The sequence below is a fragment of the Cloeon dipterum genome, chromosome 1 (assembly GCF_949628265.1).
Source record: "Cloeon dipterum chromosome 1, ieCloDipt1.1, whole genome shotgun sequence".
NCBI classification, from domain to species: domain Eukaryota; kingdom Metazoa; phylum Arthropoda; class Insecta; order Ephemeroptera; family Baetidae; genus Cloeon; species Cloeon dipterum.
In genome coordinates, this window is record NC_088786.1 from 5,111,545 (window position 1) to 5,125,502 (window position 13,958).

Here is a 13,958-nt window from a genome sequence, read left to right on the forward strand (position 1 = left end):
CATTATTTTAAAATATGTTTATTCTCATCAAAATACTCTAAATGGCTAAATAGCCATGATGATTTTTTGAATCCTTAATCCTTTTGCACCACACTGTGAAATGATTCCCTCTGTCTTTGCCACCTGAAGTTTTTAAAAATTGACCCTGATTGCGCCTTATGTACGCAAGGTGGCAGCAGCTGCCGACATCCGTCGATCGGACCACATCGCCTGCCTTGCATCCTATCACACAGCTCTAATCTGATTCCCGCGCCTCGTCACCGACGTTCTGATTCGAAAATAATAACAACGCACACACACACCAGTCGGCGATGTGACAACTCGCCACTCGCCAATCCTAGGACCCTGCGATGTTGTAAATTTAGGTAAATTCGGACATTATTAACCTTAAAATTGTGATTTTTGCATATATATATAAGCCAAATAATTAACTTAATTATTTTTGTAAATTGTTGTTCAGGAGCAAGAAAAATACCAAGGAAATAAAGGGCTACCAAAACCAGTTTTCTAGTACAAGCAGTTAGATGGTTTGATCTTCAAAACCCTTTAAATTGAAGTCAACACCGAAGATGTCAGTGACTGACCCACTTTTAAAAGACCTGAAAGGTTTGTAAATTTTCCGCCTAAAATAGCGCAGATTTGTTAAAGTTTGTTTGTGCTTCAGGTCACGCTGCCAAATTGCTCATCACCTTTTCGACGGAAGGGCGTATCACAGATTATGATCCTTCCCTTCAACCTTTTTGCGAGATCCTGGAAAAGATTTTCCAGCAGGGTCTCAACGAGTCTTTCCAAATTCAAACACCAGAGTGCTGGATTTGGTTGGAAAATGTCGCTAGTCCTCACCACAAGTTTGTAAAAACAGGATGCGTGCGTAATTCAATAACTGAAGATTATAACTTTCGTTTCGCGTAGGACTTCATTCGCATATAGCTCATCAGTTTCCAAGGCTAAGAACACAGCTCGAGTGCTGACCGACCGAGGCCGCTTCCGACTCTTAGCTCGTCTTTGCCTCTCCAAGGGCGTTCTGCACCATCCTGTTGAGATCATGCTGGAAAATCAGGCTCAGTGGGGAACCTACAAGACTAACTCAATTCTTGGCGACGAGATATTAGGCCAAATCTTCCTCTCCGTGTTGCTGCAGTGTGGCAAACTTAAGTTTGATCTCAACCTGAGCAATGCTCTCTTTCTCGACGAAACCTGGATGCTGCCGGCTTTTGAAAATCTTGAGTTTGTGCCCTGCAAACAACTTGGGCTTGTTGTAGGGTGAGTAATTTTTCTTAGAATCTATTGATTAATTATTTTCAACCGAAGCAACTCTTACATATTAGTTTTCTTAATGTTTTAGTTTCACTGGAAGAAAAGGAGCTGTCGTTGTCAAAGCCCAAAGTTCAGGAGTCGCTGCTGAGGACGTACGTTTTTAAGATTTTCAACAGTTTGAATTGAATATTAATGTTTCCCTCAAGGACAAAGTTATGGTTGGTGACGTCGTGACTGAAATTAACGGCATGGAAATCACGAGCGCAATGCGGACTAAACTTGGCTCAATTATGAAGCAGGCAGAGGGTCAGCCAATCCAACTGAGTGTTCTACGGGTAATTCGGCAGCTCCTAATTCAATTCAATTATTATTAAATTGATTTTTATTGAATAATCAGGCGAGGCAGACTGATGGCAAGATATTCCCTCCGATCCAGAGGCTGTTACTTCGTCTGGGCCTGCGCCTTGAAATTGTTGATAGAAACAGGCCGAAGAGCAAGGAAAAGCAGGATAACGTGTAAGAAAAGAATGATTTCTCTTTGGGTCAATCAGCATCAATACTCTATTGGTAGGATTGGATTTCCGGTTGAATACATGGGCTCTGTATTGGTGGGGGCCCAAGGAGACGTAAGCAAGGTTTGCACGGGCATCACTAAAATTGTCGCAGAACCACAAACCAGCTTCAAGGTACAGATGGAAATTCTAGAGATGGGCGTCAAAGTGACTGCCACTGGTACTAATGAGGTGAAAGAATCCAATTATTAGCTCCAATTATTGCTGATTGTTTAATTTATAATTTTACAGACAATTTGTAACCATACATTTATGGAGATTTCCTCTTGCGGAAAATATGAGCGACTACCCGAATACTTTGCCTACATAGCAGGGTAAATATCTTTGATTAAATCATAAAATACCAATGTAATGAGAAAAGAGCATTGCTATTATTGACATCCTCAAACTGCCTCAACCTTAAAAATCACTTTTTAATTCAATTAGACTTCAAATTCCACAATTTTGCTTAAATTATTAACGAAACTCTTTATCATGGTCATAATGCAATAAATAGAGATAATAAATCCAACCCCAAAACTTATTAAACACATTATTATTTACAAATTTGAAGCACGACTAATTGAGTTATACTCACAAAACAGAGATACAACCAGTTGCAACACATCCAGTGAGTTCTGTTGCTTCATATTTCGGTCTGGAAACCATGAGGACATAGCAAACATTTTATACAGCATTGGTAAGTGCGAGCGTCATTAGCCTAGGTTAAGAAACGAAAACTTGGGCCACGCTGTTTGAGTGAATACTTGTTGACTTATCTGATAAGAACTCCCACCAACAGCGCAAGGCTTCCAACGTACACACTGGGCGGTGTAAGTCAGCTCCTAGGCTTGGTGCAATGTCGTCTCTCGCACTCCTGCTCCTGTTCTTGGCTGCAAACACTATCGATGGAGCGCGGGATAAACCTAACATCCTTTTGCTCTTGGCCGACGACATGGGCTGGGGCGATTTGGGAGTCAATTTGCCCCACCTGCCATCAAACACTCCATTTCTTGATAAACTTGCAAACAGCGGTATCAGGTGATTCCAAAACTATCATTGAATTCAAGGATCTCAAACAATGTGTTGAAATATGTTGAATTAAACTCAATTTTCTCTCTTTATATATGCTATATATTTTGTTTTGATTGGTTGTAAAATATTTCCTGAATTACGTCTGGTGTAAGATATGTTGAAAATGTATAGTGCAATCATTCAGCACCCCAGGAATATAAATATTGGGAGTCTTCTATGAAGACAAGACATGCTACGTAATAATATGAGTACTGATGTCCTGTTTAAACATTTCTTTTAATTTATGAAATAAAATTTCATAGAACAAAATGCAAGACCTTTTAATGCAAATAATCATGATATTGATTTTGAAAAGAAGATGCTGAAGATTTCTATTTTATGAACTTTTAAAGAGTGCCAGAAGCACTGCAATGTTGAGATTACCTCGCTCATATCTGTGAAGCAGATATTAGTAGTCAAAACATGATGATAAAATAAGGAGTTTCAAGAGCTTTAAAAATTCAATTTTAAATTCCTTAATTTCTAAAATAGTTTCACGATCCGTTTCCTTTTTTTATATTATGTTTGTGGATGAACCAGATTTCAAGACTTTCACTCTGGCTCCTCGGTGTGCACCCCGTCAAGGTCAGCCCTTCTAACTGGGCGTTTGGGGCAGAGAACAGGTGTTTTGGACAACTTTGGTCCAGATTCGGTTGGTGGTCTTCCAGACACCGAAATCACCCTGGCAAAGATCCTCAAGGAAGCAGGCTACCGAACAGCAGCGATAGGCACGAACTTTGCAAATAGCATCAAATTGTTGTGATGCCTTTTCTTTTAATTAGGAAAATGGCATTTGGGACTGACCCAAGGGCACCATCCTCTGGACCACGGGTTCGATCGCTATTTCGGGGTGCCCTATAGCTTGGACATGGGCTGCTCAGTTCCTCCAGGCTTAGACATGCCACCAAAACGATCCTGTAGACGCAATTTGAATAATGGTGACTAATGCAACACACAACAACAATATAATTTATTTTATTTTTTCATGTAGGATCTAAAGAATTTTCGAATACTCCTCTACCGCTGTACAAGGACCGAGATATTTTGCACCAGCCAGTAAAACTTGCAGATTTAGCTCAACTTTATGCTGAATTTGGAACCAACTATATAAATGAAGACAAGAAGTAATATTTTTAACTATTCCTAAAACAAACACTTCCTAATCTTTTTTTTATTAATTAATTAAGTAAGCCGTTCTTCCTCTTGGTTGCATTTTCGCATGTGCACGTGCCGCTAGCGCACGGCAACAACTTTAGTAATGCTACTAATGGAGGAGTTTTTGAAAACTGCCTGAGAGAAATGGACTGGATTGCTGAGGAACTGGTGCGTGCAGCCGGTCTCGAAAATACTCTAATTTGGTTCCTGAGTAATTGATATTTTTGTTTGTTAAAATAAATAAACTAGTAATTTTCACATAGGTGACAACGGTCCCTGGCAGTCTAAATGCAGCTTGGCTGGCTCTGCAGGGCCATACAAGGGCGTTTGGCAGCAATACAATGGAGGAGGCAGCGCCAAAAGAACCGTCTGGGAGGGTGGACACCGAGTGCCCGCGTTTATCAATTGGGCTCCCGTCATTAAGGTTTTTTCTATCAAATAAGCAAACACATTTTAGATCTATTATTATTGTTATTCGATTTATTACCAACATCAGAATGGTATCATATTTTTCTATTCTACAAAATGCCCCGTTAATATGCCTAATTACATTGAGTACATACATATTAGTTAATTATTCGAACAAAAATACAATTTATTTCACTATGCTTAGGCTTATCAATATCTAGAAGAACGCAAAAATAACGTAAATTACTTCATATTAAGTCAACAGTGTCCAGCGCACTTTTGTCAGCACTTGACGTGGTTCCAACAATTTCATCACTAACTGGAGCAAAATTGCCCAGCCATCACTTCTACGACGGTCTTGATATATCTACTGACTTGCTTCAGGGCCATTCCATCGACGGCCACCAGGTCAGGACAGCATGACTCACACTGCGTAGCATGACATCTACCTTTTTCAGGTCCTTCTTCACCCGAGCAACGCTCACGTTGGCCATTGGGACGATATAGGGGCCGTCAGGGTCAGACATATGAAAGCAGTTTTCCACTCTGGAGGAGTAGCAGGCTGCGGCCTGCCAGAGCCACCTTTTCGTTTCCACTACCCACCCCTAGTGTTTGACCTTGCGATGGACCCTGAAGAGCGTTTCCCGTTGCACGGGACTAGAAGATGTGATAAATTTTCTTTATAGAGACTTAGCAATTTGGTTTATGACGTTTCTCAGTCAAGGTTGCCGAGCGGGCGCTTCAGGTCTTGCATGAATACCTTAACTCGGTGCAAAAGGATAACACAAGCGTGGTAGACACTCGAACAGACCCAGCTGTGCGGCCCTGCTGTTCCCACTACCTCGGGAATTGCTTCTGCCCTTGGGATGAGCCGAACTGAACAAGCATCCGATGGCTTTTTTTATAATAAATGTTTACACCAACAAGAGACTGTGTTTCATTTCTTGAAAAAGTATATAATACTTAGTTTTATTTTAGTCTCAAGACGTCAGTTCTCTCATTATTATTTTTAAATGCACCTTACATAACGAACTATGTATATTTAGCTGGAATTGCGACATATCACGATTCGCAAATAAGTCCTATTATGGTTTATTTCACTCAAGATGCATTTTAAATAGAAATTATCACATTGGTTTAACGACAGGTCAGTCTTGCTTCGTGCAGCCAGCCACCAGCTCTACTGGTGTTTGAAGTGGCAGCTGTCTCCGTTGCGACAGAAGCCTCGCATGTGGTGTTTGCACATATTGGTCCGCAGCCCCCCTCTTGGAGGAAAGAAGCCCCGTCCGCCGCGCATGAACCCACGCCCTCGGAAGCCCTGAGGCCCCCAGTTGCCTGGCGGCGGGCCATTAAAGTTGCCTGGCGGTGGACCGTTGAAGTTGTTGCCTGGTGGAAATGGCATGAAGTTGGGTGGTGGCACTCCGTTCGGCGGCATCATGTTGGGGTTCATCATGCCGTTCATATTATTGAAGTCGGGTCGTGGCATGTTGAAGTTATTCGACTGGTAGCCGAAGTTGGGGTTCATCATGTTGCCTGTTTCGTAGCCGACGTTGAAGCCCTGCTGGGGCTGGAAGGTCGATGGCTCTGGGACGCTGCTAGCCAGAATTTGGCCGTCGCCCGTCTGAAAATACATTCATTAATGTTGCACACACACCTCATACTGGCAAGGATCCTTACCCTCCATCCACCACCACCACCGCCACTGCTTCCGGCCACAGGAGGTGCCACCGCCGGAGTTGCAACAGGTGCGAATCCTTTTGGCTCAATCCAAGGAAGATATGACCAATCTTTGACGTTATCTAAGTTGCCTGTCACGTCGTCCAAGGGTATGGTTCTCGGTTCGGCAGGAGAGAACTCTTCTAGCAAAGCCTCAGCTGGTGAATCAGGAATACTGGAATATAAATCAGTTTCTAATTAGCGACTAATTCCTTTACCATGCAAATATTTCTTACGATTCCGGTGAGAAGTAAATCGCCTGCAACACCGTCTTCTCTCTTTCTTCCTGAACTAATTTCTCCGTGCTGTTCTTTCCAGGCTCAGCCAAGGGATTTGAGCAATCTATTTTAATTAGTTTCCAAGGAATGTTCTCTATCACTTCTGGTTGAGCATCTGCAAAAATTCGCACTGCTAAGAGAGTGGACAAAGAATAAAGTTGGTCTTTGTTCACTAAAAAGAATGAGTTAGTGGTCCGAAGAAAATAGCAACTCTATTCTGATTTGCCAGCATAATGCTTTTAACATTGTCATTAGAGGTAGCTGGCAAAAAATTATTTCTCTCCAGCACATCAAAAATTACTAAACACCAAAATAAGTATAAAACAAACCTCTTTTCTTGGCGTTCATGTACATGTCTCTTTCGTAAGCAGCGTCAGATACTTTCATGTCCCCTCCCATCTTATTCACATTAACTGGAAAACAATTTAAATGTTTAGATAAATTAAAATAATACAAATAGACATAGACAGCAAATTTTACCTCTTTCGGTCTCATCCAGCTCGAAATACTGAATGCTGACTAGTTCTTCATCACTTTTGAATCGCACTGACTTCTTGACCCGATCTGCAGGTCTGTGAATTACTAAAACACTCTTGGTGCCATCTGGACGCAACTCACTGTTTTCAGTTGATTCCTCCCCCGTGATCTCAGCTGGAGGGGTGGGACCTGAGGATGGATGAACTTTAGAACAGGTTGTAAATAAAACTTTGACAAGTTTACTTCTAGCCTCAAGGTTACTGTCATCATCGTTTCTGTCCTGGTCGTCGTCTTTTCCTTCCTGATTCTCTGTGTAGAATTTGACAGGTTTTGTTAGGGTGGGAGAGGCAACTTTCTCAGTTTTCTTCTCCTTGGAAGGAGGTGGATCATCTTTGCTGGAACTGACACGCCGTTTTCTTTTCCTGGGCTCTATTTTCACAGTAGCGTTGAGGGCATCCATGAAAAAGTTGCTCTCTTGCAAAAGTTGTATGCCCGCTGAAATCAAATCAGGAAATAATACAATTGAAGGTCAAATTTTCAAAGGTGCCCAGGTTGTGCTTCACAGGTGGTTGCAGATTGGCTGACGCAGGTGAGCGGCGATTGGTCTGTTGCGCAGGGAGTCAGCTTTTTGAGGGTGCAATGGAATAAAATCCAGTTGTCTGAGTTAGCATGCAAGCAATAATAAAAACGAGTTGTTTAAAATTAGGACGTATTTTTAATTTAACAATTTAACTGGTTAAATCCATTGGCAAAATTCCTGGGAATGAAATATTGTTTCCCTTGATGATGGTTGTTAACAGATTCAAGCAGAGGAAATTATTTTTAAATGCTTGATATTTCCATCATTTTAATCCAGTTTAAATTATTAAAATACACTCACACCACCTAATTGATTTCATTATCGCCAGGGGTGTATCTAAGTGTTAATAAGGGAAGCTAAAATTATCTTACAGCATAAGAACATAAATTGCACAGGGAATAAAGTCAAGACTTTGATGCGGTTTGTGGCTATGTGTCAGTTGACAGACGCGGGTGCAAACGCATCATAGAGAAACAGAATTGAATTGAATCGCTTGTATTTCCTCACAACTCGAAACCAAGTTACAAGATATTGAGGTTGGTATCTAATTGTTAAATATTACGAAGTTAACTATAGGTCACTGCCAACATTTGTTAATGTATTTTTCATAATCTGAATTGAATATTTTCACGTGTTACGGTTATTTGATTCAACTGCCATATAGAATCCGCAAACAGGTATCTCTTTCAGAAGGGAAAAATTGAAGCGTGGAATTGCAATTTGATGACGAGCTTTTAATCCCATCTCTCTCGGCGATATGCTATAGTCTAGGACTCTTGCGCATGACGATTCGCCAGAGTAGTGTCCTTGGATGACATCACTTTGCACGCCATTCCTTGGTGAGCTTTCCTTGCTTCAGTATGTTTTGTTATAATCGATTCAAATGCTTGTTCCTATATTTATCTTTCACGTTCTTTGTTCAGTTCACGTTTCTTATTTGGCTCATTCGTATTTTCGAACAGTGAATTTTATTTGATTTAAACTGAAAGATGTGGGAAAAGTTTTCTTTATTTTCTTATACAGCCAGGAATTTATCTACAATAAATAGTATACTTTTCCCGGCGCATTGCCCCTCCCATTATTTTTTCTGTGAATTGCTTTTCATATTTCTCTTTTTCCTTTCAAGCTTTTTACCTCTGGCCACAGGAGGGGCAATACCACCTGAGAAAAGCTGCTTGCTTACCTCAAAGAAGGTATCTAGGGGAACGGTGGTTGCGAAAGTGACACCCAAATATTTCTACACTAGGAAAAAACATTTTAAGGGTGGCGCTTCCGAAGCCATTCATTCCACCTATTGACTGACACACAATACGACACAAACTTGACCAATTGCTGCTCTTAACCGTTAGCCAATCTGCAACCCTGCAACATCGGAGCAGAACAACTCCCAAAAGAGGGCTTGAGTATTCAGTGTAAAAATGAAAGCAACACTTACGCTTAGGTTTTGGTTTCTCGTTGACCTTCTTCACCACATCCTCCAGCTTACTTTTCTTTTCCACAGGTTCTTTCCCACCTGGTGGAGGTGACCTCTTGAGGTTAGGTTTATCCTTGAGGTCCTTCTTGCTGTGACCTCTCGGGGGCGGCAGCGGAGGCTCCTCCTCCAAGCCAGTCGACCTGAACTTTGAGTTGAAAGTTTTCACCTTATGCTTGACAGGTTGCATGGGTGAAGAGACTTTGTCCACAACAGGTGATTTAGACTCCTTCTTTGATGGCTTTTTCTTCTTTTCGTCGTCAGTGGAGCTACGTCTCGATGAATCCGCCTTTTTCTCACTAAGCGAATCCTTTTTCTTGTCGCCATCCTCAGCTTTGCTCTTTTTTGGAATTTTTGCCAGCACGACTTTTTGGCTTGTAGACTTGAGCTGCGCTAAAGTAGCCTCATCTTTCTCTTTTTGCTCCTTCAGCTTCTTTGCTTCCCTCTCGGCCAGCTTCTCTTTCAGCTTTTTCTGCTTCTCTTTGAAAAGCTTTTCCTTGATTCGCTCCTCGTCTGCTCTCTTCTTTTTGGCCGCCACCTTCTCCTGGTTTTGCTGTCGCTTTTCCAAGTCTTCCGCAGTGTGCAGCTCCTTCGGTTTCAAGTCCTGCTTCCGTCTGGCCGCTCCCTTTGGTCCATCCTTGACGGGCGAGGTTTCAACGAGTGGCACTTCTACTTCGACAGTTTTGAATTCGGGCTGAATTGTTGGGCCAGTAGTGACCTTGGCAAGAACGTGTTTCCCGTCCCGCATGGTCAGTCTGTAAACTGGCAGTTCTCCCAGAGGTTGGGCAATCGGCCCATCCTCTTCGATCGATGTCGAAGTGGCATCGCACGCATCTTCATCTTCTTCCTCCTCCTCCTCTTCGACATCCTCAGGTTCCTCTTTGCTCAATTCTAACTTGACTGCTTCTTCAGTTAACACCTGGTTAGAATCGATTATCGTTTCTTCGACTTCTTCCTTGATTTCTACTTGGGTTTGATTGGTTGTTTCCATCGCCGCAGTCTTAATGTCATTCATTCTGGCTATTTCCTTCCAATGCGAGACTACTTCGTGAGCAAGCAATTTGACGCCTGAAAATTGAGCAATGCACATTAATGCCTGCATTACGAAACTGTGAACTTGGATGGCTTGAGAAATAAACTAATGAAATCATTGAGCTTTGTTCTCTTAAATCATTTTGAATTATCACTTTGAAGGAAAATACATTTTAAACCAACAGAAATAGCAATTTAACTATCGTTTGTGATTTTAAATTGACAGATAATGAAGAAATAATTTCTTACGCTCATTTGGTGCAGCTGTTATTAAGGAGTTCACAGATCTGGCACAGTCGTTGATCTTCAACACTTCTAGAGGGAACCAACTTTTCTTGGTAAGTGACAGCAGGGTTTCCAGCAATGGTCCGTTGTTTGTTTCCACAGCATCTAATATCCACTGGCTCACCAGTTCCCAGCCACCATGGACCATGTAGTTCTCCAGTAGTTTACTTTCAGTTGCATGCAAAATCTCCACATACACACACTTGCTGACAAGCTTCTTTGAGAATTTGCTCATCAGACTGAAACAGAGAAAAAAGAAAAACGCTCGGTTAGTTCTGTGGAGTGGAAATATGCGAAATTTTGATTTACCTTACTATCCTAGCAACATCCTCTTGGGTTTTGATTCCTCCCAAGGGATTAAGCAGCACACTTAGACAGTCTAGTAATGAAAGCGGATCAATCCTTGGCTGCAAAACAAAGAGCACGATCAGACACAAATTTTAATGCATCATAAAAACGTTTTTAGAGCTACAATCAATTGCTAGCAACTTGAGCGCTTTGAACGTCTCTACTTGCAACTTATGCAGTTATGTCATTTGCCTTACAAGCGTAAAAATGGCAATTGTGATGTGTCAGACCTCATCGAGTGCAGAAAAACACGCGAATAAGCGATTAAATTCATGAGCTTTAGTCAGCACATTTTGTCTACGGTTTGACAAAAATATATTGTGATCAACACAATAAATATATGCCAGCAACAACAGTGCTTTTGTCAATAATGACAATTATGCGCTGCTACCCAGGTAGATCCTCATTTTGAGGAACGCAGAACATTGAAACTACTTCCTGACCCTTTTATGCTATCTATCAACCATTAACGCGTGTGTGAGGAATAGTTACGAATGTCTCTGCGAAGTAATTGTTTTTAAATTAACAGTTAGTTGATTATTTGTATCATTCCATTCATTGTCATGAAAAACAATTAATTAACCAAGAGGCTCAGGGAAAATATTATGAAGCTTTTAGTTTTTTTATGATCTTGTTATCCACATCACTCCTAGAAATTTCCCACGTGTTGTGCTATTTCTTAACTTCAGAATGGCGCTTAAATATATGAATAAACAGCTAAAAAGTAGTGGCAATGGAACAGCCACTAAAGTATATGGAGGACTCACAATTTTCAACAGGATAGGTCATTTCAATTGAGATTGATTAAAAATAGGACATTTCAATTGATTTTGCTGGGAAAATATAAAACCAGGCTTCAATCCTCGTTCAAATCTAACAAATTGAGAGAAATTACTTAAAATGGGGCTTTAGGAACTCAGTTAAATCGATTTTAAAATGATTACTCGCTTAACAAGGAATGGAAGGCTAAACATTTGAAATAATTGTAACAAGTATCAATATAAAAGCAGCAGTTTTGACCTTTATGGCCTCATCAGCAGTACCATACCTTCAAAAAACGCGACAGAATAATGCTTGAGCTTTAGGAACATGTAAGGCAGTGGACATTTTACAGCTTTTGATCGAAAATATTAGTTTCGTAATGAAACTGCTTGCACAACATGTGGACTACTGCTTGAAGTGAGTGTGGAAAACAAGTTTTGAAAATAAGTCCCTCCTGCGTTTTTGTTTTCTCATACTTTCGTAAGTTCGCGGCAAGAGTTATGTTGGCAGAGTCTCAGTCGCCTGCCCAGGGGAGAAAATATTACAGGCAGGGCGCGGATTTTTAAAATGGATCTTGGAGGGTATTTTGGATGTTTCTACTTGATATTTGATCATACTCCATAATATATTATTTTAGCATGGAGCGTATTTTCAAGGAAAAATGCTGGGATATACTGAATTTGTGAAAAGTTATTTCTAGCAATGCAGAGCAAAATATAAATATTTAGTTTTTAACAATGCCAACTTCTGGTAATTTTAAGGGAAATTTTGATGTGTTATACAGGCGCTTAAATTAGCGATTTAAAATTAAAGAGTATTGATGCTAGATCAGGATTAAAATTTAATAACTAGGAAGCCTAAAAATATTGTAAACCAATTCCAAAATCGCACCTGTACATATTACGGATTAATGGAATAATTTTTTTTCTGAATTTGAATTTCTTTCAATTGAATTGGTTCATGAAGCACAGGTGGGTTTCGGGCAAAGTAAAAACTAGTTCTCTGCTAGCATTTAGTTAAGGCATTTCTAAAAATCTTTTCTCGGTTTTTCGTTTTATGATAACATGTTGAAGAATAGGGAAGTTTTAAGTGCAAAAATAAAACTTATTTTGTCGTCAAGAGCAATATTTTTAAGTATGAAATGTAGTGACTCAATAAGCGTCCAGATTTCAGAAGTGGCCACAAAACTCCGTTCATACCAAGACGAACGTTTGTTTTGTGGCCACTAACAAAGTTCCAACATAACCTGGACTCTTAACTGATTCATGACCATACTCGGTATCTCACCAAACGCCAGTTTTCCGCACCAGTTTTCCGCCAATCAGGTCTCCACATCACAATAATTTTAAGAGATAAAAGCTTGTAATAATCATAGGCACAAATTTGTACATGATCTGTTGACAATATTCAGTTATTTTCTGTGTAGGATGTGTTACAAACAAGTCCAAAAAGTCAGCAGAGGTTTAAATACATGACGATTCATAACAATATTTCAAAAACTCGCAGTCGCAACTAAGCCCACTGGTGAATATAATGTGCGAAAGTAAACACGCGATGCGTTTAACTCGTCATGCCCCCTTGCCGCCTGTCTTTCAAGTTAAAGCCACTGCAGAGCCCTCTATATTCGAATTATGAAGATCAGGTACGCCACCGCATTGCATAACATCATTACACATATTGAACTCTCAATATTCTACTAACGCCAACTAGTGAAATTTCCTTCCATCATTACTTCGCAAGCCATTTTGCTTATGAGTGTAATTGATTGTAGCTTTTTCTATTATGTAATATTAAGACGCAAAACAAAGGCATATTATAATTACCATTTTGAAATATTCTTAATATGTTGATTTTACTTATGTCCTTGAAACAGCTGAAATCAGATTGTCGTAATTTAGCCCATTTCAGGAAACTTCTATTATGTAAAAATTTATCAATGGCGTCTCTGACGTCACTCAGCAAGTCACGCAGCAAAGTCTCTTAGTTTAACCAAGATTTGTGCAAGCATCACGATTTAAATTGTAATATGAAGGTAGCAACTATTGATTATTTTTATGACTTGGTTTTTCGTATGGAAATTATTTGGAAAATATCGCTGCTTCGTTCAAATTTGGCGTTAATATTTAATCGCTCAGAGAACGCCTTATACTATTTTTCTGTCCCAGTTGATTTAGTTTTATAGAAGACTCGTTTACACTTACATTCAAAAAAATTTCAATTAAAATAGCCATAATTTTTTAAGAGTTTTTGCTATGGCAAATCACAGGGCAACCAAATCGATGGTCGACTGATGACAATAGAGGTTGGGTGGGTTGGGTGAGGGGACGATAGTTTGTAACAGATTCGTCCACATAATATGCGTTGAACCTGCGAACAGAGAATAACTAATTAGATAAACCTGTAGATCGAACTAAGGCGAATAAAATTCACTCAGTTCTAGCAGTAGATGACCAAAACCAAACCGAATAAACAGGAATTTTAAATAGGAAATGTAGAATTGCTTACCTCCACGAAATCTTTGCTCAGCTTACAATGGTGATAGAGGGATGAGGGGAAAAAGAGGA

General features: G+C 40.2%; 2 protein-coding genes across 7 annotated transcripts; one reads left to right on the forward strand and one right to left on the reverse strand.

Moving 5' to 3' along the window:
* Positions 1 to 220: 220 nt before the first annotated feature.
* On the forward strand, positions 221 to 5,325 carry LOC135942603 (arylsulfatase G-like). Of its 3 annotated transcripts, XM_065488810.1 has the most exons (11): positions 221 to 365; positions 461 to 606; positions 665 to 848; positions 913 to 1,263; positions 1,346 to 1,409; positions 1,464 to 1,592; positions 1,655 to 1,773; positions 1,829 to 2,000; positions 2,061 to 2,143; positions 2,414 to 2,508; positions 2,611 to 3,142. In XM_065488810.1, the coding sequence occupies exons 2-11, from the start codon at positions 570 to 572 to the stop codon at positions 2,643 to 2,645; spliced, it is 1,269 nt and encodes a 422-aa protein (XP_065344882.1). In that variant the 5' UTR covers positions 221 to 365; positions 461 to 569; the 3' UTR covers positions 2,646 to 3,142. The 3 variants fall into 3 exon arrangements, with proteins under 3 accessions (XP_065344882.1, XP_065344892.1, XP_065344873.1); XM_065488801.1 differs by lacking the exons at positions 221 to 365; positions 461 to 606; positions 665 to 848; ... (4 more) ...; positions 1,829 to 2,000; positions 2,061 to 2,143 and adding exons at positions 3,423 to 3,610; positions 3,665 to 3,820; positions 3,874 to 4,006; ... (3 more) ...; positions 4,904 to 5,111; positions 5,165 to 5,325 and having other exon boundaries at positions 2,611 to 2,849; XM_065488820.1 differs by lacking the exons at positions 221 to 365; positions 461 to 606 and having other exon boundaries at positions 721 to 852; positions 2,611 to 3,144.
* Positions 4,496 to 13,918, reverse strand: LOC135942571 (serine/threonine-protein phosphatase 1 regulatory subunit 10-like). Of its 4 annotated transcripts, XM_065488776.1 has the most exons (12): positions 13,900 to 13,918; positions 13,596 to 13,761; positions 10,594 to 10,691; positions 10,249 to 10,523; positions 8,932 to 10,035; positions 7,160 to 7,411; positions 7,058 to 7,105; positions 6,920 to 7,003; positions 6,769 to 6,852; positions 6,398 to 6,572; positions 6,123 to 6,336; positions 4,496 to 6,066 (listed from the first exon to the last, which is right to left on the reverse strand). In XM_065488776.1, exons 2-12 carry the CDS (start codon positions 13,623 to 13,625, stop codon positions 5,626 to 5,628), a joined length of 2,805 nt encoding a protein of 934 aa, XP_065344848.1. In that variant the 5' UTR covers positions 13,626 to 13,761; positions 13,900 to 13,918; the 3' UTR covers positions 4,496 to 5,625. The 4 variants fall into 4 exon arrangements, with proteins under 4 accessions (XP_065344848.1, XP_065344823.1, XP_065344831.1 ...); XM_065488751.1 differs by having other exon boundaries at positions 6,920 to 7,105; XM_065488759.1 differs by having other exon boundaries at positions 6,398 to 6,554; positions 6,920 to 7,105; positions 13,900 to 13,917.
* Between the last annotated feature and the right edge of the window lie 40 nt (positions 13,919 to 13,958).